The sequence below is a fragment of the Neofelis nebulosa genome, chromosome X, assembly GCF_028018385.1.
Source record: "Neofelis nebulosa isolate mNeoNeb1 chromosome X, mNeoNeb1.pri, whole genome shotgun sequence".
NCBI lineage: Eukaryota > Metazoa > Chordata > Mammalia > Carnivora > Felidae > Neofelis > Neofelis nebulosa.
The window spans coordinates 31,921,462-31,948,811 of NC_080800.1; the positions used below are offsets into that span (position 1 = coordinate 31,921,462).

At 37.7% G+C, this 27,350-nt stretch overlaps 1 protein-coding gene across 1 annotated transcript in view; it reads left to right on the forward strand.

Moving 5' to 3' along the window:
* CFAP47 (cilia and flagella associated protein 47) overlaps positions 1 to 27,350 on the forward strand; it is a 540,470-nt gene that overhangs the window by 294,546 nt on the left and 218,574 nt on the right. The window contains exons 42-46 of the mRNA XM_058712583.1: positions 33 to 103; positions 1,555 to 1,700; positions 12,087 to 12,198; positions 12,950 to 13,176; positions 19,743 to 19,917. Coding sequence (XP_058568566.1) covers positions 33 to 103; positions 1,555 to 1,700; positions 12,087 to 12,198; positions 12,950 to 13,176; positions 19,743 to 19,917 — 731 coding nt within the window. The remainder of the gene's footprint in view (positions 1 to 32; positions 104 to 1,554; positions 1,701 to 12,086; positions 12,199 to 12,949; positions 13,177 to 19,742; positions 19,918 to 27,350) is intronic.

Sequence of the window (27,350 nt, forward strand, 5' to 3'; positions counted from 1 at the left end):
GTTCATGTTGTTCTCCTGTTTACTTATGACAGGGATGCTGGGAGTAGCCCTGAAAGTGGTGATGTTGAGAGTTGTTGGCATTTCTCAAACGCCTTAAAAACCTGTGAGTACCTCAAGGAAAAGCTTTTATTCGTCTTCATGTCTGACTTTTATGTGCAAAGTGTACTAGTGAATGAAATACTCAACAAAGCCTGGTTATGACAATAGACAGAATGGCAAGTTCAAGGTATCACTGTTGGAAGGAGAGGCCCAGGTATTGGCCCTCAGCCTCTCATGTTCATGACCCTTTGCAGGACTCTGCCCACATCTTTCTTTTCACCGCCAATCCTAGTTTCCTTACCCGTACAATGAATGTATTTAGATAAATGACTTTGATGTTTCTGTTGGCTAATTCTGAACTGCTTAAACCCATTTGGATGGCAAACCCATTTTACCATGTTTAAAATGATAAGGAGAACACAGATTTACTTTGTTTCGCAAAATAACTCTAGATTTAGAACATATGAATGGAATATGGTTAGGACAGTGGATATAGGAATGTTCTGGTTATCTCTAGCTACAGAAGAAGCCATCCCAAGTGTAGTAGCATTAAACACGTAATGTGTTAGCATTATTATCTCTCACACTTCTACAGTGACTGGTCTCAGCTAGACTCTTCTTTCTCAGGGTCTCTGGTGAGGTTAAGTCAGATGGAGGCTGGGCCTTGAGTCATCCCAAAGGCTTCCTTACTCACATGTCTGATGGTTAATACCTTTTGGCTAGGACCTCAAGTGGGACTGTTGGCCTAGACACTTACATGTGCCTTTTCATGTGGCATAGGGTTCTTCACAGGATGAAGAACCACAAGTTCTTCAAGGCTAACCACAAGTTAGCCAAGAAAGAGATGATTAGGAAGAAACTGTATTACATTTTTGCTCTAGTGTCAGAAATCACACTGCTGCATTCTAGCATAATGTTCATTAAGATCAAATCACTAAGACTGCCCCACCATATCACCACATCCAAGGCAGTGTTGAAGAACATGTAGACATGTTTTAAAACCAACAATATAGACATATATATATCCAACTATATATATATGTGTGTGTGTGTGTGTATGTATATTTGTATGTATATATGTGTGTGTGTGTGTGTGTGTGTGTATATATATATATATATATCATTCTTCTATTACCAGTTCAAGCTATTACACCCTGTTATGTGAACTATTACATAGCCCACAGAAAAAGTCGAAGATGGTTGGATGACCCGTTTGCCATTTATATACGTATATCGGACTAATTGTAAATACTAGTGAAGTTCCCTTTGTAAAGAAATTATTTGTTAAGGAATCTTTAATTGAGGGTCATAATTACACATTATTTATGATCTCAAGCTTGTGCCGGTGTCACCCACACTTTCATTACAAATGCGTGTCATCTAATTTGGCGTGCTAATGCTTTGAATATTTTTTTAATTCTTTTGAAAACTTTAAGCACTAATTGAAACAGCTGCTTTATTTGAACAGCACTTATGAAATGATATGTAAACAAACTCTCCTTCATGTTTTGGTAGCAATTAAGTCCACTTTCATCAGAGAGTTCTTCTGCTCCACTCATACTCTTCACCTGGGAGTGAAGGGGACTTCAAGCCTGGAGCTCCTGTTTCTTCCCTTTGACATGCACACGCGCTACTGTGTCATCATCCTCAGAAACAAAGCGGTGAGAACACGACTGTGGCAAGGGCTTTCATCATGGGCTGGCACTTTAATTGAGTAATCAATGCAGGTGACATGAAGGCAGAGCTTATCCTCACAAATAAGCAAAAAGTTACACTATTTGTGGGTAAAATTTATAATGTGGGGGGTGCCTGGGTGGCTCTGTCGGTTAAGCGTCCACCTTCAGCTCAGGTCATGATCTCACGGTTTATGAGTTCACGCGCCACATCGGGCTCTGTGCTGACAGCTCAGAGCCTGGAGCCTGCTTCCGATTCTCTCTCTCTCTCTCTCTCTCTCTCTCTCTCTCTCTCTCTCAAAAATAAGTAAATGCTAAAAAAAAAATTAAAGAAAAAATATAATAGCTGCCTTAGACAGTCCCATAGGAGCAGACTGGCTGCATGCCTAACCTCGCTGTGGCTCTGTCTGTATTAGCTTTATGTATTTGCATAACACATTGCCAAACACTGAGGGGCTTAAAGCAGTACACATTTATTGTGTCATGTTTTTCATAGATCAGAGGTCTGGGCATGACCTAGATGAGCCTTCTGTTTAAGGTCTATTACGTCTTCAATCAAGGGATCTACCAGCACTGGATTCTCTTCAGAGGCTCCATTGAGGAAGGAGCTGCTTCTAAGCTCTCTCAGGTTATTGGCAGAATTAATTTTCTAGTGGCTCCGGCATTCATGGAGCTTGTTTCTTTTTTTTTTTTTTTTTAATGTTCACTTACTTTTGAGAGAGAGAAAGAGACAGAGCACAAGCAGAGAAAGGGCAGAGAGAGAGGGAGACACAGAATCTGAAACTGGCTCCAATCTCTAAGCTGTTAGCTTAGAGTCCGATGTGGGGCTCGAAATCACAAACAGTAAGATCGTGACCTGAGCCAAAGTCAGATGCTTAACCAACGGAACCACCTAGGCACCCCAAGGAGCTTGCTTCTTTAAAGCCTGCAAAGGAGAGAAAGATGAGAGAAGGAAAAGAAGGATGGAAGAACAGAGGAAGGAAGAGAGAGAGAGAGAGAGAGAGAGAGAGAGAGAGAGAGAGAGACAAGACAGCCTTTAGAGGAAAAGTTTTATAGTATTATCCCCTTCCAGAAAGAAACTGCCATATGTTGACCTGAGGAGGGAATTTATAACCCCTAGAAGATAGCCCCACATATATCAGTTGTGTACCAATTATGTGCTATACTGAATGCAGATACAATGAAATAATGGTAATTGGAAAGAGGTATTATATTGACCTGGTGTCTACAGAATCATTTACACATGAAAAATAATATAGCCTACTAAATATGTAAAGAATAGTTTAACTGTACTTAAAATTACCATTTAGGAGGAAAAAATGCTATTTTAATGTTAAATCTTGTTTTATATTTTCCTGAAAAGAATCCAGGATTTAACTGAATAGCTGCTCTACATGATAATTTGTGAAAAATAGTGACTATAGTGTGACTAGTAGTTTAATCAAATGCCTCTAAATCCCTTTTTTATATTCATTTATAATACAGTCCCAGAAAATGCTAGGGTTAATTGTCAATAGCAGAGTAAGAAGGCTGATTTTATTATTTAAATTAAACTATTAGAATATGAATGTTTATGGGGCACCTGGGTGGCTCAGTCGGTTAAGCGGCCGACTTCGGCTCAGGTCATGATCTCGCGGTCCGTGAGTTCAAGCCCCGCGTCGGGCTCTGTGCTGACAGCTCAGAGCCCGGAGCCTGTTTCGGATTCTGTGTCTCCCTCTCTCTGACCCTCCCCGTTCATGCTCTGTCTCTCTCTGTCTCAAAAATAAATAAACGTTAAAAAAAAATTAAAAAAAAAAAAAGAATATGAATGTTTACTTCCATAAATTTTGTCTAAATTAATCAAAATATAATTACACTTATCTTGGCATCTCAACTTATTAAAACATGTCTTTTAATTACATATATTTTGTTGTCAGAAAAAATATTAAGGAAAACAGTAATCATGAAATTATATTGCTATCAACTGAGAAATAATGCCTTTAAACTAAAGTATTGCATTGAATTACAATGACTTATGTGGGGAAACACATCTATTAACTTACACATTCAATTTATTGCTAATTATATTGAAAAATGCAATTACACGCTTAAATAGATAATCAAACATCCAAGTCCACCTAGTTAGCTCCTGTTCTTATTAAATGTGTGATAACTGCTTTGCCATTAAGAACCACCTGTTGAAAACCGTAAAGTAATTAGGCCTCAATTTGATAGCTTTCCATGTGTAAAACAGAAACATTTCTACTACCACAGCTATCAAGGAAAGGCCATTAGTTTCATTTTGGCTGTCCCATTTGAACTTCCAAATAAAAAACTGAGATGACTTATGTAATAGCTGTTTAAAAGTACAAACAGTTTACAAAATTTCCATCAATGTTCATAGAAATTCTTAGCCTAGGGGAAAAGCTACAAAATCTCTACAAATTCAAGCTATCCAATGCTAGAAATCTAAAGGCATTTCTGCTCATGCGTGGATGGGGGCAGATTGAATAGATGAAGGTGGAGTAGAAACAAGACCTAGTCCCTGAGAAATTACACCTGCTGGGACGAGGGCTTGACAGACCCACACACAAACCCTGCAAAGTACAAAGGAGTGTATTGATACAACCCTGGGGTTCTGTCTTTACTGTCATGCCTGTGTGATCATCTCTTTTGCTGGGATCATCTGTGTGAGAAAGGCAGAGACATCAAGCAGGGATCCTTGATCTGGGGCCTGTGTTAAGACTGGATTCTATCCAGTTGCAACCATTTGCTGTGCCCCAAGCAGCCGTCTTTCACCAACCCATGAGCTTTTATATGGAACCAATCTAGACTTCTTCTCCCCCCTGGTAGCTTTATCTTGTAGTCCTTCATTGTCCTTTTCTGTCTACAGAACTTGGTCAAAACAAGTAGAAACCAAAGTCTAGGTATTGTTGACTTGAGGAAGCCAGGGTGGGAATCAGCATATCTGAGCAACTTATGGAGATTGTCCCATTCCCACACTGGGGCCCCACACACCAAAGAGAGTTTCAGCCTTGCCAAACCAAATAACAAGTTGACAGAAGAAGGGTGCCTATGCCTAGGTAGACGAATGGGCAAAGCCTTCTTACTGATTTATGGTCTACAGCAATTTAGTCTAAGGCTAAATCTTACCAGTTGTTAAATATATCGTATGTCAGTTTGTCCGTCTCCCTTATGTTTGCATAAAAAAAGGGACCACTGATCTTTTTGCCCTGTCCCTCATTTCATTCTCCCTCAGTCTTCTGTGTCTTTCTGTCTCTGCTGCTGCAGAGATTAAGCTGGAAGTCTTTATCATATATATTTTTAAATATTCTATAATCAAAGTGCAACTATTTTCAATCGTCATTACTGTATAGATTTTAGTAATACTGATTTTTGTTTAATTTTATTGAATGTGAAAGTAAAAACATTATTTTATGGTAAACTCTTTACATAATTTAAATTTAGGCAAACTTGGGGCGCCTGGGTGGCGCAGTCGGTTAAGCGTCCGACTTCAGCCAGGTCACGATCTCGCGGTCCGTGAGTTCGAGCCCCGCGTCAGGCTCTGGGCTGATGGCTCGGAGCCTGGAGCCTGTTTCCGATTCTGTGTCTCCCTCTCTCTCTGCCCCTCCCCTGTTCATGCTCTGTCTCTCTCTGTCCCAAAAATAAATAAAAAACGTTGAAAAAAAATTTAAAAAAAAAAAAATAAAAAATAAAAAAAAAATAAAAATAAATTTAGGCAAACTAATGTCAGTTTTATGAACGTTATTTTTATAACTGCTGGGGCTGAGTATCATTTGAGGGTGGTTTCTTTTCAAAAAAATTTTTTAATGTTTATTTTTGAGAGAGAGAGAGAGAGGGAGGCAGGGAGAGAGAGACAGAGCATGAGAAGGGGAGGGTCAGAGAGAGAGGGAGACACAAAATCTAAAGCAGGCTCCAGCTCTGAGCTGTCAGCACAGATCCCGACGTGGGGCTTAAACTCCTGAACTGTGAGATCATGACCTGAGCCAAAGTTGTATGCTTAACCAACCGAGACACCCAGGCACCCCACTTTTCTATGATTTTTAAAGGCAAGCCATGTTTCATTCACCTTTTGATTTTTTATTCAGTTTGTTACAACTGTATTTTTTTTTAAGTTTATAAATTTTTTTAATGTTGATTTATTTTTGAGAGAAAGAGTCAGAGGGGAGAGGCAGAGACGGGCAGAAAGACACATAATCTGAAGCAGGCTCCAGGTTCTGAGCTGTCTGCACAGAGCCAGACACAAGTCTTGAACCCACAAACCATGAGATCATAACCCGAACTAACATCAAGAGTCTACTGCTTAACTGATTGAGCCACCCAGGTGCCCCTTTTTTGGAGTTTATTTATTCATTTTGAGAGGGAGAGAGAGAGAGCAAGTGGGGAGGGGCAGAGAGAGAGGGATGGAGAAAATCCCAAGCAGGCTCTATGCTGTCAGCACAGAGCCCAATGCGGGGCTCGAACCCACAAACCAGGAATTCATGACCTGAGCCAAAATCAAGAGTCGTCCACTTAACCAGCTGAGCCACCCAGATGCCCCTACAACTGCATTTTTTGTTGTTGCTGTTGTTTTGCTAACTACACTCCTCCCCATACCCATGAGTTTTTTACCAGGGAAGCAGAGAGAAATTGAAATCCCATCTGGGCCATAAACACTATGAAACATTTACTAATCTTATGATGCCTGCTGACAATTTGGAGGCAGGTTAAGTGAACTTTAAACTCTAGATCATTGTGGTAAATGTTCACAAAACTACACGTAGTTTGAGCCCCCTCCATGCTGCAAAGCCTTCTCCCACTTGACCCATCCTCCTTTCTGTGAGACCATCATCCTGCAATTAGCCCTGCAACCTTTGTCTTTTTTTTTTAATTTTTTAATGTTTATTTATTTTTGAGAGAGAGAGAGAGAGAGAGCACAAGCATGAGCTGGAGAGGAGCGAAGAGAGGGAGACTCAGAATCCGAAGCAGGCTCCAGGCTCTACACTGTCAGCACGTGGGACTCAAACTCACAAACCATGAAATCATGACCCAAGCCAAAGTCAGACACTTAACGGACTGAGCCACCCAGGCACCCCAATCCTGCAGCGTTTTTCAAGAAAAACATGAGAAGAAAATGAGGAAGATAGTGAAATTTTAGTTGAATAACTTAATTATATTGTTACAATCACTGTTATTGAAAGCAGGAAGGTAATGAGCAGAGGCATGACCTGATTTCATCTTTGTTTTAGAAAGCATCTCTGGAGCGAAAACAAAGAGTAGATTAAGAGTTGGAGAAAGAGACTGGAGATCAAGGGACTGGTTCAGAGACTCTTGTAATCTATGACACCACTCCACATATCTCTGTTCTCTCTTGCCTTCTGCTTTTTGCATACTAGCAATAAAGACAGAAGGATGTGAAAAAGCAATGGTGAAAGAAGAGGTGATGATGTTGGATTTGGGGGAAGGAGCAAGGGGACAAGAAAGAACTGCAAAGGTGATGATATCAAGATCAATATTGGGGTCCCCGGGTTGAGTGTCCAAATCTTGGTTTTGTCTCAGGTCATGTTCCCAGGGTCATGGGATTGAGCCCCATGTCAGGTTCTGGGCTGGGCCTGGAGCCTGCTTAGGATTCTCTCTCTCTTTCTCTCTCTCGCCCCCCCTCTGCCTCTCTTGAGACCCCACTCTCTCTCTCTCTCACACACACACACACACACACTCTCTCTCTCTAAAATAAAATTAAAAAATTTTTTTAATATTAAAAAAGATTAATCTTAATGACAGTTTGCATGATGTTCGCAGTTGAAGGGAAGCAAATTTTCATTTACTTACAGAACAATTGATAGCAAATAGATGAACAGCAATAGAAACTATTCTGAGAAAGACAGTGATAAAGACAAAGAGTGATTGTCAATCCCATTGCCTCCATAACTTCTAGAGTCTAGGCCCAGCTTCCTATTATTTGGCAAGATGTTTTTGTACAATATACCATATATTTTTATTAAATAATTCATATTTTGTGCTGTGTAAATATATGTTGCTTTCTCAAAATGTCGGAAATAATCGCTCAAGCATGCAATTAAGACTGTTGAAATTGTGTTAAGAAAGTTGTGCTTTTTAGTGCAAGCATACAGATCTCTTTATACATTTTCTTTTCACCCTTACTGAGTCTCTTAGAACAATCATTCTATGAAGAATAGTATTTTAAAAGAACAGTGATTATTCTTACTGGTCAGTTTCACATTATAATTATGGTAATGTCAAAGAGCCACCTACAATGATAAATGTTCTCTAGTGTATGAATCTAACATTTTAGAGTTTTAACTTAGCTCTCACGTGCCTGTTTAGTCGTCAGAATAATATAACATTGTTCAGTCAGTTCAAACAAATTATAAAACCTAGCAAAATCTAGGCCCAAGATTAGAGAATAAGTAGAATTTTAAGACCTGTGAAACAACATGGGGGTTTTCTGTATAAAATGCTTTTTATATTTTCTCTAAAGATTAAGGTTGTTTGGGTCTGGAGGGCACCCATGACATGTCCAAGGTTACCCAGCTAATTAGTAGCAGAGCTGGGATTAAAACTTTTCTGCCAATTCATTGTTTGTGTTCCTCATTTCTAGGTCATTAACAGCTGGTCTTGTAAATTTGCATGCAACTGTGTTATTTGAGGACTACAATTTAACTAGATACACAAGAAGAACAAAATGTCTTTTGTGAGGGTTTCTCACAGTGGACAATGGGCTTTGGCATCCTTCTGGAAAATATAATAAAAATCTAAGTAAACATCTGACTGTAAAATATGAAATTAAGGGCAGAAAGGAAATTTAATAGACTCCTAGAATAGCTCACATTGATACGTGTCTGTTATGTGTCAGATCATTTCATTTCCTTTGTCACAGCCTCCAGGCTTGGAATGTAAAGGGCTTCTCCACTTTAAAGGAGTTGTTTATTGCATTTGTATTCCTTTCCTGGTCTGATTTTATTGCCAGAAGAGTAGAGTGAAATAATTAGACGATACCGCAGTTGATTTTCCTGAACAATTTTCTGACACAGGCATTATTTTCAATTATATTAAGTTACTTTTTAATAAAAAAGAACACTGAAAGTGAACAAGTTAGACAAAATAGTTTTTGAGAAATGATAATGTATCGTCTGAATAAGATGTGGCATTAAATGGAATTGAATGGAGTTTTAGTTACTGATATTTCATGGCTAGGAGGCTTTTTATCATTTTTTTCTTTAATGTTTATTTTTGAGAGAGAGAGAGAGAGAGAGAGAGAGAGAGAGAGACAGAACGCGAATTGGGAAAGGGTAGAGACAGAGGAGACACAGAATCTGAAGCAGGCTTCAGGCTCTGTGCTGACAGCTCAGAACCTGAAGCCGGACTTGAACCCTTGAACCATGAGATCATGACCTGAGCTGAAGTCGGATGCTCAACCGACTGAGCCACCCAGGTGCCCCTGTCATTTCTATTTAAGGGAAATATTCTAGCAAATAGTACTTTGCTCCTTTTGGATCAACACCCATGAGTTGGTAGTTATTTTCTGCAGCTAGAGACCAGGTTTCATTCAGGCACACATTTAAGAAAACATGTAATTCTGATAACTTTATACTCACCGAGTCTAATTTCTTATGAATACTATATTTTGGGTAGAACAACTGATTTTTTTAGATAAAAATAAAAATGAGAAAAAAAGTAAAATAAAAGTGAAAACTGAATATATTGTTTTTTCTGGTCGCTATTGAACCTTTGTACTTGAATTATCATTGAAAATTTCATCAGTAGTATTGACCACTCACTTGTATTTGGAATAAAACATGCATACACAGAAAACCCATTTCAGATGGCTAGGTTAGATTTATATTTGCAAAGTACAAGGTTGCTTAGGAAATATTACTCTATGAAAATTTCATATAATATACTGTTTATTACCAGGAGTGCATGGATTTAAATGCTAAACAATTTAAAACATTCAAAGTTTTCCATATTTCTTTTTTCAGCATGAAGTGAAGATAATTATGGGTCATAATTAATAAAATTCTATGGAACATTATCACATGAAAGTAAATGATAGTTAATTTATTATAAACAAATCCCAATTGGGGAAGGATAATGAAGCTGTAAATAAATTGACCTCACAACCAGAAATGGTTTATTCTTATATTGTTTCCAGACTCACTTTCAGTGTTTGCCATTTCTCTTGTTATCTAGGATATTTACAATATTTTGGAATATGTATTTTTATTATGTGATCAGTTTTCTTTTATATCATTTATGTACGCTCTCTCTGGAGTAGTCTCTCAGACATACAGTTAATATTGTTTTAAGATTGTAGGGCAGTTCAGACCAGTGACAAGTCCCAGCTTGGAAGCTAAGTTTGTTCTGTTTTGCTTTCTTCATAGTTAGTTGCATGTCTGTTGTAAGGCCATTCTGGTAGAAGGTTCTGCATTGTATGGCTTAGCCCTAAATTTGCCAGTGCTCATTTTCATTGATCCTGTCAGGTCTCGACCCACTCCAGATCTCTAGAGTCAGACCTGCATTTTCACAGGTGATTTATATGTCATGAAAGTTTGGGAAGCTATGCCCTCAAAGAATGGTCCCTTTCCATTTAGAGTGATCTCAAAGGGTTAGATTCCTGATATGTGTTACCTCATTGAGTCCTTACCACATCTTTACTATCATTCTATTTCTTAAGATGTAAGCATTTTTTTAAAGCCTTTATTATGGAAAATATAAAATACAATTGTAGAAATAAAAACTGCAATAAATCCCCCTGTACCTTTCTCTCATCTTCAACAGTGCAGGACCTAACACGTTACATTGTTATAATGACTCAAATCCCAATTATCACATAATTTTATTCACAAATAATTCAGAAAGTGTCTCTATAACAAAAAGATTTCGGTTTTTTGACATAACCATGATACCATTATTACTAAATATATTGTAAATTTTTTTCTTAACATCCAACCACAAGGCATTGTTCCTATTTCCCTGATTGTCTCATGATTGTACATTTTTTCTGTCACTTTCTTTGTCTTTGTTTGAACTGTAGCGGAGGAAAAATAATTTTTCTTCCGCCCTTCTGAATTATTGCCTGAGACTCTTGTAATAAAAGATAGATTAACAAGAAAAAAAATAGACATTAACATGTATACCTCCTGTATTCATGAGAGATACCCAAGGAAAAATGAATGACCCCTCAAGGTGGCTTAGAATTCAGGCTTAAATACCATCTAAATAGGGAAAGGGGAGAAGGGATGTTGGCCACTTAGAGGGGAGTAAATGATTTTTAGGAAAGATGAATGGGCCCTTAGAAGAATAGATGGGAGACATGATACTTTGTGACAGGTTGTCACTGTACAGTGTCAACTTCTAGTCTCTTCTTCTGATAAGAGTTAATCCTTGGTTGATGAAACTCTTAGGAAGGGAATTTATGATACTTGAATTTCTTTTGGAGGATCTGTCTTTATGCAGATAAGGCGAGTTCAAAGAAAGCCTCTCCTTGCATTTGATATCTTTCAAGTGCCTACAACTCAAATTATCAATATACCAAAGCAACACATTCTGGCGTGACATTTTCTGCTTCCCTTCAGAATCAAGATCTAAATAATATTCATCCACTGGGATTGTATGATGTCTCTTGAGACTCCCTGTCTCCTCTTCCTTTTCTTTTAATCTCTAGATTTCTAAAATGTACTGTTTTTTTTTTTCTTTTTAATCATCCCATTTCACAGAGGCCGAGACTGAAAGTCAGAGATGTGGCAAACTTGCCTGAGGCTTAGTAGCTAGTAAGTGACAGTACCAGAGTTGAAACCAAGCCTGTCCGTCTTTACTGATCTTTGCTTATATTATGTTGCTGCCCCTGCACTGACCCCACTTTTATTTTCACTCTCTCTGTTTAGTCTTCTGCATTTCTTGCCTAATTACTCTAAAAGATCTGCAGACCCTCATACGCTCATTTTGAAAGCTTGCACTTTAAAATATAGACACTTGGGGACTCAGACATCCTGCAGAAGTGATATCACTCCCCTCCAACAATAAATTACAGAATGAAGGAAAAAAAATATTTCTTTCTTCCTTGGTTGTTTATGTGATTTAAGCTAGCAGTCTGCCAAGGATATTCACAGCTACAAAGATCAACTGCTGTCAGTGCTATCCTGGTGTCTTCTTAATCCTCCTCCCCGCTCTGGGTGCGTACAAAGTTTCCCCCACACTGTGGGAAGACTAATATTTAAGCCTTACCTCTCGCCCCTCATTTAGGGCTTACGTTGCTTAGCAATGCACAATGCATGGATGTTTTTATAGTATACAGATTTTTCTCACAGCAGAAAGATGTTTCCTAATTTTTTCTGAGCTTTTGGAATTTAATATCACTGTGTGGTTGTATTTTAGATTGGAGAATTAATTTATGTTGTGGAAGGAAAAGGTACGGTCCCATTGCCTTCCAACTTCCACCCAACGGATTCCTCAACTCCACTTGACTACAGCAGTTCTCCAGAGGAAGGTAGAGTATACGTGTGTTTTATTTCATTTAAAATGTCTAGGGATGGGACTGTTCCTCATATAGTCATCCAAGCATACTCCTAGCAAGTTTTTCCAGAAATAATTAGGTTTTAAAAGGATCCCTTTTAACTTTATTATGTCAACATCCATGGAATAGAGCACCAGTTTAACAATGAATGTCAGTGGTGATTTTTTTTTAAATCCTTATTTTTTCATTCTTTGGATAAATATTGAAATTTGGCATTCGAAGTATTTACTCACCAAATTTTCAGTTTCCTGAATAGTTTGGAAATCACTGTATTCCCAAATTGTATATATTGTAATATATTACCTGAACTTGCACCCTGAATTTGTACCCTCCATTCTAAAGTGTAAGGTTGTTAGTGGAAGAAAAAGACAGTTTTTGCCAGTCTCTGACAGATGTCTTTACATTTATTTCTACTTCCCTTAGCTTCTAATCACTGATAGCACAATGATGGCTTCATGTTTGAACATGCTGGTATTTCTATGAAAGAACCCTTTGAGTTCTTTTGAGCATTCTTTTTAGAGATACCAGCAAAATATCTTTGATTCCTGAAGACTTACTCTTGAATTACTGAATTAGGACTACTCAAAATGAGTTACCTGTGTTACTCTAGTTAATGAAGGTCACACCTGCAGTTTTATATTTCCAGCCTTCCAAGTCCATCCTGAATAGCAAGGTCAAGAGCATAAGTGATCATTGAAGCCTTACATGTTTTTGCTTCCCCTAGTGTTAAGTAAGGACAATCCTGTTCTGTATTTGAAATGTGAGCTCCGTCAGGTCTTGGATGTGGACCTTAAGTTGCCACTGACTAATGAAGCCAAGGAGAAGGCCTTGGCTTTTGCAGCACAGCAGCAGATGTCGGATATAGAGTATGAGCGACGGTTGATCACAGGCACTCTGGAGAGCAGTAGTGTTCGCGTGGCCATCGCCCTCCTGGGGCTGACGAAGATTGAGGTGAGAATGGAGGACAGATGATGCACTTTTTTCTCCTTTTAAAAATATACAGAGTTGTTAATCATAACATTTTGACATAGAGAAATGATGAATGCTGGTTTTCCCCAGAAGGATGGCTCAGTAGCTTTTTTTTTTTTTTTTTAAACCACATTAAATAAATCTGAAACAAAGCGTTCTATTAATGTTAGCATGAGTGCTAATTTTAATAGTAATAACTAGATTACTGGTGACTTCGCATACTAGTAATTTTAGGCATTGCGGTGTAATCCCTTCATTCCCAGTTGTCCTCTGTTCTGACTACACATTAGAATGCCCTCAAGAACTTAAAGTAAGGGAAGGCAGGGTGGGGAGAAACATGTTCTGCAAGTTGTCCAGGATATTCTGTGCATCCAGAGAGGGTCATCCCTGCGGTCAGACTACCAGGCTGAGAATCCAGACTCTGACACTGTCTACCTGTGTAACTGTGGGCTGATTCCTTAAAAATCATCAATCTTCAATTTTTGTACTTTTAATCTGAAGATAGTGGTAATTGACGGAAGCTAAGTGAGACAATCACGTAAAATGCTTACCACATTACCTATTATATAAAGTGCTCTATGTATGGCATTGTTGTTCTTGTTATTATTACTGTTACTGTAGAATCTGTTATTATATCTTGAACTCTATTTATAAATGGAGTTCGGTACAGTCGAACCTCCACAGAGGCAACAAAGCGATTCTTTAAAATGTAAACCCGGTCACATTTTTCTGCTGCACCCATTCCTCTGTTGGCTCTCCAACTCATTCAGAATAATACCCAACATCCTTAGCATGGTCCTCAAGACCCTCCTGGACAGTCCCGCCTCTTCCCTGATCTCACCTCTACTGGAGCCCATTCATTCATGTCACTCCCTCAGCATAGGCCTCCTTGCTGATGTTCAAATGTCCAAGGCATGCTCCCCATGCCCCCTGCACTTCTGAGGTTTATTTTCCCTAGACATTACAGGCTACTTCCCTCAATTACTTCAGGCCTGCTAGAATTATGCTTGTATTATGAGATTATGCTTGTATTTTTTAAAAAATTATTTTGTATTTTTTAAAAAGTATTGCTTACATCGACCAGGCACTTTCCAAATACCACACTTCCTTCAGTTTTCTCTATAGATAGCATTTATCACCTGACAGTAATATATTTATTTGTTTACTCATTGTGTATCTCCAGCAAGGGAATTTGTGCAAAGACATTTGTTTAGTTAACTCTCATATCATCAGTGCCTCAAAAAGTGTGCTGTGCCAAAGGTAGTCACTAAATCTTCCATCAGTGAAGGAATAAATGGTAAATGTTTTCATCCTTGCTTGAGAATTACCTTCATTTGCATATATTACAACAAAATACTTGGCATTGTAGGATTTCTTTTTTTATTTGTCAGAATGCTAGAATCAGTACGGCATAAGCACAGATCTCCAACATTTACTGATGGTATTTTAGGGTTGACCTGAACTTTTAAGTTCTGATTAGCTCAAAAATATCAAGGCCTGAGGTTCTCACACCCTCTGGACTGACCCATTTACGGACTCCATTCACGAAGCTGTTGGCTCTATTTAGCTCATACCAACATGCTTACTTCTGTGAAAGAGCAGTGAATTTGGGAAGGTTTTGTTCAACTTGCAGTACAGTATTACAACAGAAATGCTTGATATGTGGCCATTTCAAATTTTAACCCTATCACAGTGTGTTCTCTCACTCTCTCTTTCCTTTTAAATTTATTTTCAGCATTCTTACCTCTTAACAAAACATTTTATTTAAATGAGAAATGCTGGAGGGAGATGGATTTTGTCGGTGGATCCCCTTTCTATTATTTATGCATGTATATAGTTTCTATTTTTCTCCCTCTTCTTTTAGTCATCTCTGTAATCCAGACATTTTGTGTTTATTATTGTATTTATCAAATTATGTTTTGTATAGTATATATTTTTATATTTACCTGTTTCTCTAGGATTGTGGATTCCTAGAAATCTAAAAATCGTTATGATGTGTTTTTATTTACCCCTAATTGTCGTGTGCATGAGACGTGCTCTGCCATTGTTTAATTGAATTGAATATGTGCTTGAACAAACAAATAACGTTTTAAACCTGAGGTTTTCATATCTATCCAGGTTGCCTCATAGACTGATTTTTCACAGTCCGAGCCATCTTGTGTACTTACCCTTGTCTACTTACCACATTTGCAGGATAGGCATCTGTGTGTGTGTACATCTCCCAATTGGTTGCTGGAAATAACAACAACATAACGATAATTTATGAAAGACCCTTGCCTTTTTTAAAATTAAAACTGAAATGTTTTAAATAGCCTCTAAATTTAAAAATTAAAAGTTTTTTTTTACCTGAAGATTACTATTTTCTTTGAATTCTGTGAATATCACACATCTTTGATTTCAGCCAAAACTTACCAGATGCACAAAATAAGTCGAGAAGGGTTGAATGTGCCAGTTTAAGAAAACCAGCTGCAGCAAATCGGAACTCACAGATGCATCTTATTCTGTTCATCCACATCTAATCATAAAGGGTTCTTTTCAAGTGCAATTATCAGTGCACTCTTGAACCATAATAATGCTAATAATTTTTACAGCGGAACAGTAAACAAGATTAATTTTAAAAAGACTCTCTCCTTATATAGTGTTTCACACCTTTTTTCCAACATGCTTTTATGTGCACTTTGCAAATTATTTCAGTGACCCCCATGGAGAAACATAAAGGAGGTAGAGTTCCTCTTGTAATACAAAAAAAGAAATGACTGAGGCATTAAAAAAAAAAAAAAAAAAAAAAAAAAAAAAAAAAAAAAAAGACTTATGTTGCCCTCACCGACAGGATGGCAATTACAGCCCAGATCATGGTAGAGACGTTGTATTTTAAAGCTGAGAAAAGGAATCAAGACACTCAGAGACACATAGTCCAACCTCTTACAGACCTGCAAACCAAGCATCTGAAGTAGTAAGATGGTAACCTAAGGTCACACCACTGATTTGTGACGGAATAGAAATGAACCCAGGTTTTTACCCCCAGTCCATTACTCTTTTCCTTCCCCTGTATAGTGTCCAAATGATATATTCACTTCACTAGTCAATGAAATTGACTAATGAAATAAAAGTCTAGAATGTGCTGTTATAGCATAAAATAACCGCATAACAAAATCTAAAATCAATCTTGGTATAAATCTGTTTAGAACTAAATCTAATTGAATAAATGTAATTCCTTTTCTACCAAAGAAAAGTGGCATATCTAATTTTTTTTTGGTATACAACCATGTGGAATTTGAATTTTTGAAATATTTATAGAGTAATAGCAAATTGATATATCTACTTTATATACTGTGAGAGACAGGATCTTTTGTCAGGACCATGAATTTCTGCCACTTCACCAATTAGCATTCGTTTATTGAATTCATATTCTATTGGTCATTACTAAATCAACTCTAATGATATATTCAGAGACACTGGAAAGAAAACTTACAAGGTAGTTTCCTTGTATTTTCTCAAGTTCATGTTTTAAAAGCCATGCCATATACCCTGGGATAAATGGTAGAAAAAATCATTGAAATTTAGAATTTAATAATATGTTTAAAAAAGGAAATCTGGGTGCCTAGGTGGCTCAGTCAGTTGAGTGTCTGACTCTTGATTTCAGTTCAGGTCATGATCTCATGCTTCATGGGATTGGGCCCCATGTCAGGCTCTGTGGAGCCTGCTTGGAATTCTTTCTCTCTCTCTCTCTCTCTCTCTCTCTCTCTGCCCCTTCCCCGCTTGTGTGCTCTCTCTCTTTCTCTTTCTCTCCCTCTGTCTCAAAATAAATAAGCATTTAAAACAAAAGGAAATCTAAAAGATCTGCTTGGTGAGAATTCAGAAAGGTAAAGGCAATGGTTTTTGTATTTGTATAATTTAAGTGCACTATAATCATGAAGTAATCCTATTGATACTGTCAAAGATAAACAAAGCTAGATACTAGTTACAGCAGTAAGGAGAGACTTTATTCATTAACTGTTGAAACAGGGAGAAGGATCCAGCATGACCTGAACTTAAATTTGCACAGAAGAAACTGAGAGTTTTAAAGGGAGGGTGAGAAACTAATGAAGGAAGCTGGGAACTTAATAATAATGAGCAGAGTCAGGGAAGTGGACATTTATAAGTGGGAGGGGGTTGGTCACTGTGATCTGGATTTGTTCATTGATGCTTATCTGCAGGAGAAATGAACTTCTAGGATCTTTATAACTGGAGACAGTGGTACAAATTAGAATGAGGTACCTACCTGGCTGTGATTACTGTTTCCTTGATTCTGAGGACCTTGAAAAGACAGTTCTAGGTGGTAGAAAACTTATCTCAAAAAGGAGAGAGAAAAATGGAGACAGTGCAATGGGTGGAGGAGGAAGAAAGGATTTATAATAGCAAGCTTTTTAAAGTAACTGTCCTAAGAGGGGGTTCGGGGTGTATCTACCTATCACCAGGTTTTGACTGGAACAAACAGTATATTCTGGTGGCAGCATTGAGCTCCTTCAGGTAGGCAGTGTTTTTTTTTTTTAATTTTATTTTTTTAATGTTTATTTATTTTTGAGACAGAGAGAGACAGAGCATGAACAGGGGAGGGTCAGAGAGAGAGGGAGACACAGAATCTGAAGCGGGCTCCAGGCTCTGAGCTGTCAGCACAGAGCCCAATGCGGGGCTCGAACTCACAGACCGTGAGATCATGACCTGAGCCGAAGTTGGACGCTTAACCAACTGAGCCACCCAGGTGCCCGAGGTAGGCAGTTTAAGGGGAAGTGGGATCATCCAAGGGTTATGTATGGCCTTGAATTGTTAGAAACTATGTCAGTGCTTGTTCAAGTCTACATGTGTGTGTGTGTGCATGCACATGTGGGAGGGAAGGGGATAGGCAGAAAAAAATCATTTGTACTGAAAATCTGCAGTTATTGTAGGCCAAGGTTGAGGCCTACTGAGTAAAGGGCTTGGAGGACTCTGACTAGAGTTTGGCCAAGAAGAGAGTCTATGTTAATATACCGTGACTCAATGACTTAAAGATATAGAAGGCAGATGATATACATTTAGATTAAAGAGCTAATTGCTGATGTGAATAGATAATTTGTTCACAGTGACTCGAAAAATGAACCAAACACCAACAATGATAAATGTAAATGAATTAATTTGTTTTTTAATTGACGTGATTTTAGTTTCCAAAATAAAGTAGTTGAAAAATGTCACTTTGTAGAAAAAAAAAATTCCTGTGGAGTTTATAGATAACAAACCCGGTGAATGAAGAAGATTGCCGATGGCACTAACATTTATTTTTGTTGAGTAATGATACTCTGACCAGGATCATGATAATGATGATGACAGTGATGCTACTAATAGCAAACATTTACTAAGTACTCAAAATATGTTCCAAGGACCTGGATTTTGTTTTCATTTTAAATATTCACACCAGGGATAGGCAGTGTGTACTTTTATTGCCCATATTTTACAAATGAAGGCTTTGTGGCTTTGGTTATAGCCTGACCAAACTTATTTAGAGTTGGGTTATAAACGCAGGTTACTCTGCCTTTAAGCGTGCTTGGTCTAACCATTGGGTTGTGCTATGTTAGCAGTAGAGCATCCAAATAAAAATAAATGATCACCTACCTCTGTGCTTTGCATTGCTTGGTTCACACCTAGAGAGCCAGCTTTCTCTTCAGTGTTCCATTTTAGGAAGGACAGTATTGAACTAGATTGTGTTTTGAGGATCATATGCATGATGGTGAGTTGTTGTCACCCCCATTATATAAGTAGTGGCTGAAGGGACTAAAAATATCAAACCTGTGTAAAATGTATGTTTGGAATGGGAGAGGGAGAAAGAAAAAAAGGTAGGTTTGGGTGTCTATGGAGGGGCAGGACCTAATATACATATATGTATATGTACATGCACATATACTTACAAAATTGTCATTAGCAAAAGAGAGGGGATCATGTTTTTTTTTCTTTCTTTTTTTTTTCTTGAGAGAGAGAGAGAGAGAGAGAGAGAGAGAGAGAGAGAGAGAATGAGCAGGGGAGGGGCAGAAGGAATGGGAGAGGGAGAACCCCAAGCAGGCCCCACACCCAGCAGGGAGCCCAACAGGGGTCAGGATCTCACAACCATGAGCCAGAATCAAGAGTCAGACCCTCAACCAACTGAGTCACCCAGGCACCCCTAACTGTAGTTCTCATAAGAACTAGAACTGATGGGTTAGATTTTAAGCAGCACAGGGATCAACTCAAGGAAGAAAGTACTTTTTCAATGCCATTCACCAGTGAAATTGGTTTTTCCCTGTAGCAACGAATTCAATACGGAAAGGATTACAGCAAGGGGCATTGAGCATGTCTTAATAAAGGATGATTCCATTGATTGTATAAAACATGTTAGTGTTCTCTTCCACCATTTAAATAATACTGTGTCTAAAGAAATGAACTAATTAATCCGTTGGTGGATTTTTTTCACAAATAAGGGGTCTAAGTATAAAATGCTTTTTTGTGTGTGTTTTGGAGGTAAAGGCTAAGAGAATTACATTCCAATGATTGTTTATTTGCAGACTTGTGCTCTCTTTACTACCTCAAAGTTGAAGAAGCCTAAGTCCATTTCATACACAGCAGAACTGAGCCTTCCAGAATATTTTGATATCCCCAAGAAAATCTACATTCCTCAGATTCCAGAAACTCAAACTAAATTGACTCAGCCTCAAGGAATTCAACCTGCAAATAAAACAGGTAATCAGTACCATGGGGACTGCAATATTTTGTTCTGTCCCAGGAGCTGTGAAAGACTAAAATTTAGAGATTATCTCTACTAATAGGATGTTCATAATATAATTGAAGAGATGGTTCATTGTATATATATGTTATTGAATATTTTGCATTATAACCAACATACTCTAATACAGTAATCTAAGTTATGTACTGAATTTAAGTGCTAAATTGCTGATACTGAAATTTGTAGACCTGTTGTTACTCTTTGTTAAGGAGTGGTTGTCCGATACAGATAGTAAGTACACTTTGAGAAAGGTGAGCTCTTGCTTTGACAGTGTACTAGGTTGTAGCAGTTGTGCTGGTGTCAAGGCTCAGGTTAGCTTTTAAGAATAGGAGAGATATTGGTGGCAAAGGCATATCAGAGGAGAACAGGTGTTATTTATGAGTAATTTATCTTTGATCTGGACTAGGACCTTTAGTAGTTGAATACTTACTCTTGGTCTCCTGATCCCCTTTTATTCTGTTATTCTAATTATGAAGGACCAACCCAGATTTAATACACTATTAATAAATTTACATTATTAAATACAAGCAATAAGATGTAAACAGTGTGACTAAGCAACTTAAACTATCCAAAATTAGGTTTCTTTTCACTTCTTTCCAAGCTGGTAGATAATAATAGGATTATAATTTCTTTACTAGGGCTATTCCTACAATGTATCATAACTCCAGTGTCATGGATTCTACTTTATATTGTTGCTAACTTAGGTTTTGTTAAATTTTCCTTTTTTCTTTTCCTGTGGCTTTTTTTTTAAAGTTTATTTATTTATTTAGAGAGAGAGAGTGCACGCAGATGGGGCAGGGGCAGAGAGAGAGAGAGAGAGAGAGAGAGAGAGAGAGAGAATCCCAAGTAGGCTCCTCACTGTCGGTGCAGAGCCCAATGCGGGGCTCGAACCCACGAACCATGAGATCATGACCTGAGCCAAAGTCAGACACTTAAACAACTGAGCCACCCAGGCACCCCTCCTGTGGCTTTGTGTTAACTATAAAATGTTTCTAAATCCAAAAGGTGGTTACACATCATAACGTCACAAGATCATCTGTTCATTTTGCCTTCCTAGGAGATCTAAGATCCCAGATTCAAATGCTAAGTGGCCAAGCAGATAACAAGGATTTATTAATTAGGTCTTGTCTCAGACAAGAGGGATGATGGAGCCTACCATAGACTGGAGAGTATGTGCCCTGTCTAAACATTCAAAATAATAAAAAAATAAACCGAAAAGCTTGAGTTTATGCAATAACTGTGAGGGCACGTTTGACTTATTAGCTGTCAAGCTGGTGACAGCTCTTAAGTGAAATTTTTGTCTTTTTAATCTTTTCAATGTACTATTAAATATTTTTAAGTGCTCATTTATTTTTAGAGAGAGAGAGAGAGAGAGAGAGGTAGAGAGCGAGAATCCCAAGCACGCTCTGTGTTGTCAGTGCAGAGCCTGATGTGGATCTCGAACTCACTAACCTTGAGATCATGACCTGAACTGAAATCAAGAATCAGACGCTTAACCAAATGAGCCACCCAGGTGCCCCTGTGCTATTAAATTTTTAAGTGGAGAATTTATTAGGATAATTTTTTACCCCTTTGAGATAACTGGATAAAACTGTGTATTATAAGCCCAGCTAGGATTCCCAGCCCAAACAATTCACTTATTCAGCCATTCACTCAACACTGTTGAGCATCAGTTCCTTTGGGAAAAATGATGAAAATTGGCATATTAAAATGCTCTTTAATTATAAATAAGTATGAAGTTATCTATATTTAAAAATCTTTCACTTAGATAATTTTCAAAGGCTAATATTTTTCTCTCATATAATTGTTAACTGCGTATTTGAGTAAGAAGATATTGTGAGAATTAAGAAAAATAGAACTGTAAATTTTTTAAAAGATCATGCAGAAAAGTTTAAAAATGTAATTTGCATATTGTGGTTCCTGTCTAACTTGATTTTCTAGGCAGTTTGCTTTGTAGAGCTTGTAGCGCAGGTTTCTGTGCATACATTTAAATAAATTAAGTTTACAAAAACAGAATATTCTAACTCAGGGTAGTAGCAGATTGAATAAAATACATAGCCTGAACAGTGTACATTCTATTGTTAAGTGGTGGACTTGATTAATGAAAAGGAAAAAACAGATGTTTTTTAAGTTTAATAAATAACATTCTATTAGAATTTGGGACAAAGAATAGTAGAGTTAAGCATATAAAAAGCTAATCTTTGGGATATAAGCCACTTTGAAGAAAACAAACCATAAAATTCCTAGTAATAAATACAGTAATATAGAAACAAATCTTGTTTTTAAAAATATTTTATTTTTTTAAGTAATCTCTGCACCCAACGTGGGGCTTGAACTCACAACCCTGAGATCAAGAGTCACATGCTCTACAGACTGAACCAGCCAGGCACCCCTAAATCTTGTTTTTTATGGGTGGCATGGAGAAAGAAGGAAATGACAAGCATTTATCTGGAGAAGTAGCAATAGCCCAGTGTCCCTGCTAATTGCAGGAAAGAGGTACAAGTAGGGTCATTTTTATAATCTCTTAAAGTTCTAAAGTCATCAAAAGGAACGAGGGTTTTTTTTAATGTTTTATGTTTTTTTTGAGAAAGAGGGAGAAACAGAGTATGTGCAGGGGGAGTGTCAGACAGAGAGGGAGACACAGAATCCAAAGCAGGCTGCAGGCTCCGTGCTGTCAGCACAGAGCCTGATGCAGGGCTTGAACTCATGAACTGCGAGATTGCGACATGAGCTGAAGTTGGCCGCTTAACTGACTGAGCCCACCCAGGCACCCCCTGGAACTAGTTTTGAGGTATTAAAAGTGGCTGTCTTCAACCCATTCATATCAATGTTTCCTATCAGTTTTTACCTTTTTGAAATTCCTAATGAAAAGTCCATATTTCCGATTAATAATAGCTATTACTGAAATTATTTAAAATAATCTACTTAAATCCATATTTATTTTAGCTCCATCATTTAGAAAGGTATTATTTTTCCCATCGTACCATTTAACATTATAATGCTTTCAACGGAATGAAAGAAAGCTGTAGAGAGAGTGCATATGCATATAAGTGGGTGAATCCATCTCTACAGATGTACATATATGACAACATTTTCCCATGGAAGGAACATCATGTGTTGTCCCACTTCATAGGTCTCAGAGATCCTGTGACACTTTTGTGTTGGTAGACTGGAGTAGGTCTAGGTCTAGTATTTGTTGAGCACCAACAATATGCAAAGCACTGTGACAGTTCGTTTCATAGTTTTTCTCATTTAATCCTCCCAATAGATATTTCTGTCTAGGCATTGATCCTTCTACTTGCATACCCAAGGACTCTAGCATGGCTCACAACAGTCTTTCCACACAGTTTTTAGTCTTCTCAAACATCCTCTTTTCTCCAGTCCTTATCCATCTCCAACCTTCACTGGGCAAATGACTTTGTCACCTCTGTCTTAGAGCAGAAAGGGCTACATGACCACATACTCTTCCTTAACCCCCTTAGCCCATCCCCCTCAGTCTCTAAATAGTAGGATTCTACTCTATCAACCTTGCTGTGTGTAGCAAGACCTTTGTCTTATTCCAGATAACCTGCTCTTGGGCTCTTCTCCATCCTTTATCACAGCTCCTCCTTCTTTGAGAGCAGTTCCTTCACTTTTGACCCTCAAACCTTCTCAGGCTTCAGAAACTAAAGAAATTCATACTTTTCCCATGACAAACATACTTTTCAGTAGAGTGATCTGTATTTGTAGTTTGTATTCTTTTTTTTTTTTAAAGAAAATGATTGAGTAGTAAAGCTATCCTGCGTTTATTTTTTTTTCCAATATATGAAATTTATTGTCAAATTGGTTTCCATACAACACCCAGTGCTCATCCCAAAAGGTGCTCTCCTCAATACCCATCCCCCACCCTCCCCTCCCTCCCACCCCCCATCAACCCTCAGTTTGTTCTCAGTTTTTAACAGTCTCTTATGCTTTGGCTCTCTCCCACTCTAACCTCTTTTTTTTTTTTCCTTCCCCTCCCCCATGGGTTTCTGTTAAGTTTCTCAGGATCCACATAAGAGTGAAACCATATGGTATCTGTCTTTCTCTGTATGGCTTATTTCACTTAGCATCACACTCTCCAGTTCCATCCACGTTGCTACAAAAGGCCATATTTCATTCTTTCTCATTGTCACATAGTATTCCATTGTGTATATAAACCACAATTTCTTTATCCATTCATCTGTTGATGGACATTTAAGCTCTTTCCATAATTTGGCTATCGTTGAGAGTGCTGCTATAAACATTGGGGTACAAGTGCCCCTATGCATCAGGACTCCTGTATCCCTTGGGTAAATTCCTAGCAGCGCTATTGCTGGGTCATAGGGTAGGTCTATTTTTAATTTTCTGAGGAACCTCCACACTGCTTTCCAGAGTGGCTGCACCACTTTGCATTCCCACCAACAGTGCAAGAGGGTTCCCATTTCTCCACATCCTCTCCAGCATCTATAGTCTCCTGATGTGTTCATTTTGGCCACTCTGACTGGCGTGAGGTGATATCTGAGTGTGGTTTTGATTTGTATTTCCCTGATGAGGAGCGACGTTGAACATCTTTTCATGTGCCTGTTGGCCATCCGGATGTCTTCCTTAGAGAAGTGTCTATTCATGTTTTCTGCCCATTTCTTCACTGGGTTATTTGTTTTTCGGGTGTGGAGTTTGGTGAGCTCTTTATAGATTTTGGATACTAGCCCTTTGTCCGATATGTCATTTGCAAATATCTTTTCCCATTCTGTTGGTTGCCTTTTAGTTTTGTTGGTTGTTTCCTTTGCTGTGCAGAAGCTTTTTATCTTCATAAGGTCCCAGTAATTCATTTTTGCTTTGAATTCCCTTGCCTTTGGGGATGTGTCGAGTAAGAGATTGCTACGGCTGAGGTCAGAGAGGTCTTTTCCTGCTTTTTCCTCTAGGGTTTTGATGGTTTCCTGTCTCACATTCAGGTCCTTTATCCGTACATGCAGTTTGTATTCTTGCATGAGTAGTTCTCAACCTCTCAAATCTGGCTTTTGCTCTACCACTGTAGTAAAATGGGCAGTTGCTTTCTAATTACCAAAGCCAATGGACCATTCTCAGTCTACATTTTACTGTATCTCTATTACATTTAACCTGGATGATTAGGCATGTACTCAGAAGTCTAGACATTTGACATAAGTCTTTAACCTTGTTCCCAGCATTTCTTCTCCATCCCCTTGACAAGATTTCTGCTTAGTCTTTTTGTGGGTTCTTCTGTTTACTCCATCAATATGGGAGTCTTCAAGGTCCTACTTGTTCTATTGGGGCTATTATTACTTTTAATGTATCCTGTAAGGGATTTGGTACACTCCCATAGTTAAAACTACCATTAACATCACTAAAATTTATCTCTATTCCTATCCTTTTCCTTCTGTTTTCAACTCAGATATTCAGAAGCATATGACATGCCTACCTAGATATATGTATGCAAATATATATACAAATAGAGAGATTTGTCCCTCAGATTCAAAATGAATGTATTATTATTCTCCATTGAGTTTGTTCCTTATCATATAATCTTCATCTTTTCATATGATGGGACATATATCCACCCTGTGTTTTATATTAGAAATCTGGCTATCTGCTTGACGCTTCTCTTTTTTGAGGTCATACTGCAATTTATCTTTTAGTTCTCAGTTTTTGCAATTTATTTCCTTCTCTTCTTTCCTTCTTTACTCCCACTGTTCATGACTCAGGTATTCATCAGTACTTCACAAATGGAAAAAGTAATCACATCTATCTCTTCTCGATGAGATGCAGATTTAATGAGATGACATATGTGAAGAATTCAAGTGCTATATGATATACCTAATAAATGCGGCCATTCATTATATTCTAGTCTTGTCACCCTTAAAGTACTTCACCTCTAGGCACCAGAACTATTAAATCTGACCACAAAATATTACTGAAACATTTAGTGATTTCAGAGGCAGATTTACTATGATTCCAAAGACACATAAATTTTACTACTCTTCCTTTTTTGACCCCACTTGTTAGTCCCTGTACCTAGTTTTATATTTGCAATTTTGCATTCTTTCTCTTCAAGAAGGTCCCTAAATTTTCAAAGCCTCAGGCCTCATAAAGCCTAGACTTTTGCCTGGTTGTAGATCTTGATTTAAAATCTCATCTACCTGTGATTCTGGGTATATTGAAATATATGGGCGGGAGGACCCTAAATGGGTAGAGGTAAACAGGAAATCTCCAGTGGATCCAGGAGCACTTACCTCCCCAGTATAGAGGGTTCTATGTGTATTGTGCCACCCATGAAAAATAGGCTCTAGGCTGGTTTTGCTGATCACTTACACAGAGCTCAAAACTCTCATTTCCACGGTTACCTCTTCAGCTTCTAGTATTTTATTTTGACTCAATTTCTTGTTGTCTCTCAAGGGATATATGGCAGACATATTAGTGCATATTTTAGGAACACTGTTCTCTGTCTATACCTTCTCCCATTTGATTCCAATTTTCTTAATTCTTTAATACTTACTAATAACTAGTGATCTAATAGGTGACAGGTACTCACTAAATCCTTCCGTGACAGCTATTTAATATGTAATGTGATTATAAACTGTACTAGAAATTTATTATTAATAACTTACATTATATGTAGTTCTATCCATTTTATAAGGATTAAATACCTTATTGTAATAGCCAAATTATCCTTCAGTATGAAAATAAGACTGAAAAATTGTTGCACTAAAAATGAACACAAATTCCTGCTTAAAATTTATTAAATGTTCTTGGACAAATAAACCTAATATCTCTGGGTTATATCAAATAACCACACATGCATTTCAAATAGAATAAAAGTAAATTTCATTTAACAGAGTACCAGTTAAAATGTTAGTTTTAATGCTTAAGCTGAGTTAAACTGAAGCAATTGACTATACTTTACTATTCACATCACTAAATCACCCAATCTTAAAAGTGTACTTTAGTTCATTTTTCTCAAAATAGCTACAGTTAAATTTGTGGTGATATATTTATTACATTGTTTTTGGTAAAAACTTTTTAAATTTGCACAGGACTTTTGAAATAGAATGTCTTTAATTCACTTAGAAATATAATTCAAATGCATATTTCATATAGGATTGCCACATTTGTAAGCCATCAAGTCCAATTACAGTCTATAAAAGAATGTTATTAAATTCCAAAAGGCAATCAGTGATCCACATACTACATTTAAATCTCCTAAGATCAAAATCTCCTAAGAACAAAAACCATATATTCTATCTACAATCTTTAGGTTTAATATCTAATTACAAATGTAGGGGCGCCTGAGTGGCTCAGTCGGTTGGGCGTTCGGCTCAGGTCATGATCTCGCGGTTTGTGAGTTCGATCCCCACGTCGGGCTCAGGGCTGACAG